General features: G+C 33.9%; 1 protein-coding gene across 1 annotated transcript; it reads left to right on the top strand.

The window, feature by feature from the left end:
- The first annotated feature begins 116 nt into the window (after nucleotides 1-116).
- LOC106678112 (uncharacterized) lies at nucleotides 117-2,927 on the top strand. Its single transcript, XM_014416432.3, has 2 exons — nucleotides 117-293; nucleotides 1,672-2,927. Exons 1-2 carry the CDS (start codon nucleotides 195-197, stop codon nucleotides 2,860-2,862), a joined length of 1,290 nt encoding a protein of 429 aa, XP_014271918.3. The 5' UTR covers nucleotides 117-194; the 3' UTR covers nucleotides 2,863-2,927.
- Nucleotides 2,928-3,615: the final 688 nt, after the last annotated feature.

A 3,615-nucleotide genomic window follows, 5' to 3' on the forward strand; every position in this document is an offset into this window, starting at 1 on the left:
GTGTGTTGTTACTCTGCCCGAACCCCTTTTTATTTTAAGTGATATTTTCAGTCTAATCGTAAGTTATGTATAATATGTCACTGAACTGTAAGTACATTCACATTTTTTAGGATACCCAAATAATCAGAGCAAAAAAACAATGGTCAATTGAATTTCATAAATTCTTGCCTATATCTATTCGTAAAGGCATAGTAATGGATCGTAAAGGGATGATTGTAGGTATTGCGGCTGGACTAGCTCTTTTATTTGTCAAAGGTATGACAGGAACCCTGGAGGAAAAACTACTTGCAATGGTAATGTATATTTACAATGAATTAAGTATATATATACCAATTTTATTTTAAAAATATTGTTATTGAAAAGGATATTTAATTAGGTATATCGTAGTTTAAATTTGTAAAATAAAAGTTCAAACAAATAATATGAAATGTAAACAGGTGTTATATTTTGTGAAATGTAAACTGTTATATTTTTATCGAAATTGGGAAATTAATAAAGAGTGGCCCAAAATAAAAATAATTTAATGTGGTTTTCAAGCACTTAAAAGTCGAAAACCTTCTTATTTAATTGGCACAGTCGGCCAAATTCAAGGTTAAGCAGGACAAAAACTAATTCTTCTTTTTTTTTTCGATCCCTCTAAAACAGAAGATTATGTGTTACATAAATCAAATTAGATACAACCTTCTTCTACCGTTGGTACTTGAAGATATACAGTGAAATACTTATCTGAGGTTTGATAAGTCCATTCTATGGAAATTCTACTAAAATAAGGGGTGCGGCAACCGAGGGGTTCGCGCATGACACTGCTCCCAAAATTCAACAATTTATTTTTTTTTCGTTCCGTTTAATTATTTGTTGGGAACATTTTTTTAATTTTACAGTGGTGCACCCTATTGCTCGGATGAGTGCCTTACTGATGGTGCTGCACTTTGTCCTCTGCATCCGTCTGGGTGCCTCCTACAGTTTTCTAACTTGGCCCAGCCCTCTTGGTCTCAGTCTGGGTCAGCTTCCTCTTCTTCCGGTGGCTCGCCGATATCAAACGCTTCCCATTGTGAAATGAGTGGGGCCCACCATCTCCTTCGACCCGTAAACGAACTCCCTTATGAAGGGGCAATTCTCTTCTTCCATCGAAAGGTGAGGACGAAAATCCTGGATTGTCTTGGCAGCCTGGCTTGGTTTCCTTCTATGGCGGAGCAATCTACTACTACGTGTTTTGCTGTTTTAGGAACTCCGTACGTGGGGCTGCGGGGGTCGATGTTCTTATAAATCGCTGCAGCTTTTCCCAGAACCCTCCGTGTCCTGTCCTGTGAAACCCAATAGTCTGGAAGGACCCAATTAGCCTCTTTGGAATCTCACCAATCCTATCTCGGAGTTCTTCCGGTAGCGCTTTATGTCCTTGTTTCTTTACTTTATATTTAAGGATATCCTACTTGAAGATGAGGTCCACTAGCATCGCTCTGACCAACACCTGCACCGCCTCATAAGGGTTCTGTGTGACAATGACCGTTCTGTAAGTCTTCGTGACCTTCAGCAAGCCCAATTTCTGTACGGTGGCCAGTCTTCTCTTCTGTGAAGTGGGCATTCATCTTTTTAAAAAAAAACACAAAAAGAACAGGTAGTGATTAGAGAAATATAGTAAATTTAAGGAATTTAAATATTTTTTCTTTTTAGGCAATTACGGCGTTCAAAAGGAATAAACTGGGTGCAGTACTTCGAAAGGGTAAAAAAGTTGAACCGGTTAGTTCGGTTCACAAACTTAATGTTCTGCATAATCTTGAAAGAATGATATGCAGTTGTTCCCGACGAAAAAAGGCACATTACAAAGGAGGTCGTTTATATCGTAAATTACGACGCAAATGTAGAAAACATAGATTGAGGAAACCTAAACCGAAGGAAGAAGAATTGGTAAAACCTACATTGAAAAAACGTAAAGTGTTAAAACGTAGATTAATAATACATAGATGTAGAAAACATAGACGTAGGAAATATAGATTGAGAAAACCTAAATCGGGAAAACCTGAATTGAGAACGCATGAATTGAAAACACATAAATTGAAAATACATAAGTTGAAAACACATAAATTGAAAAAACATAGGTTCAGAAAACGTAGAAGGGGGAAACGTAGGTCGAGAAAACGTAGATCGAGAAAACATAAATTGAGAAGATATAAATTGAGAAGACGTAAGTTGAGAAAACATAAAATGAGAAAACATAGATTGATAAAACTGAATTTCAAAGAACTGGAGTATTTAATTGCACCTCCTCGTCGACGACCAAAAATTCAGTATATAGAAGATATGAATGAGCCAGAACCTTCAAATGACAAGCAAGATTTTCAAATTGTCCCTCCTGACGACATAGTAAAAAGAAAAAGGGTTATAATAAAACTCTATTTCGATTCTACAAGAGTGCAGGCGAAAAATGATGAGACTGAAAAAACGTCGACAGTTAATGATATCAAATTCGACGGTGCTAAACAGTCACATATCTGCAGTGTTAGATATATTTCTTCAAACATTATAATTCCACAAATAAATTCTATCAAAACACAAAACGATAATGGGAAAGGAAGAATGAAAATTAACACCAAGAAAAAAAGAAAACGTAATTATGTTCAGATTGAAAATAAATTTAAACATAAATCAAATCTATCAACACTATATTCAGATAATCCAATTTATGGCGTAAGAGCCCCTCTAGAAATAACTAATAAGGAAAACTTACCATTAAGTAATTTTTATAAGTCAACAATAAAAAAAAAACAGATTGTGGCTACGCCGGTCAAAGTAGAATTACCAAAAATTTCTAGTCTTAAAGCTTGTCGAATGATAAGTAGTATTGATAAAAAGCACACTGATTAGAATATTAAATGAATGAAGTGTTAAAATGAAAAAAAAAATGAGGAATAAAGTTACAATGATTCAGTAACTTTTTTATATTTTCTCAGAGTATTTAGTTTTTATTTTGGTACGAAATTGATTTTGAAAAAGAAATATTGGATTCTAAATTTTGTAGACATGAAATTATTGACGGTTATGATGTTAATTTTATATACATGTGAACTATAAGTTCCTCATGAATTAATATTTTTTTCTTCATTTATATGCAGACTGGGGGAAATTTACGTCTGACATGGCTGAAGTCTGGCAGCTGAATGAGCTCTGAAAAACCAGTAGAAATGTGGAGATGATCCCAGGAGCGGTGCAGCCGTGGGTTTCTTTTTATGACAGTCCGGAAGCTACTTAGTAAAAACTGACTATTCTCATTAGAACTATGAAAGAGCAAAAACTTTTCTTGTTTTTTTTCGATATATTTATGCGTTTTTTTCATCACTACATATTTCGTTCTATGAATTTCTACGATAGATATTTCTAAAATATGAAGGAGATGCATGGGGTTGCGGTTAAAAAGGAATAGCAAATATTTATTTGGCGACGTTTCGCCCTGCTTTTTTTGTTTTTTTCAGGGATAAAAAAAATATAAGGCAACTAAAAATATGTTGACTATGAAAGATAATAACTAAGGTGGGATTAAAATTATGAAAATATAAGACAGAAATTAAACGAAATTATTAATAAAAATAAACAAAATGAAAAAAAAAATATATATATATA

Source organism: Halyomorpha halys, unplaced genomic scaffold, assembly GCF_000696795.3.
Source record: "Halyomorpha halys isolate HHAL.00 unplaced genomic scaffold, Hhal_1.1 Scaffold124.1, whole genome shotgun sequence".
In the NCBI taxonomy this organism is placed as follows: Eukaryota; Metazoa; Arthropoda; class Insecta; order Hemiptera; family Pentatomidae; genus Halyomorpha; species Halyomorpha halys.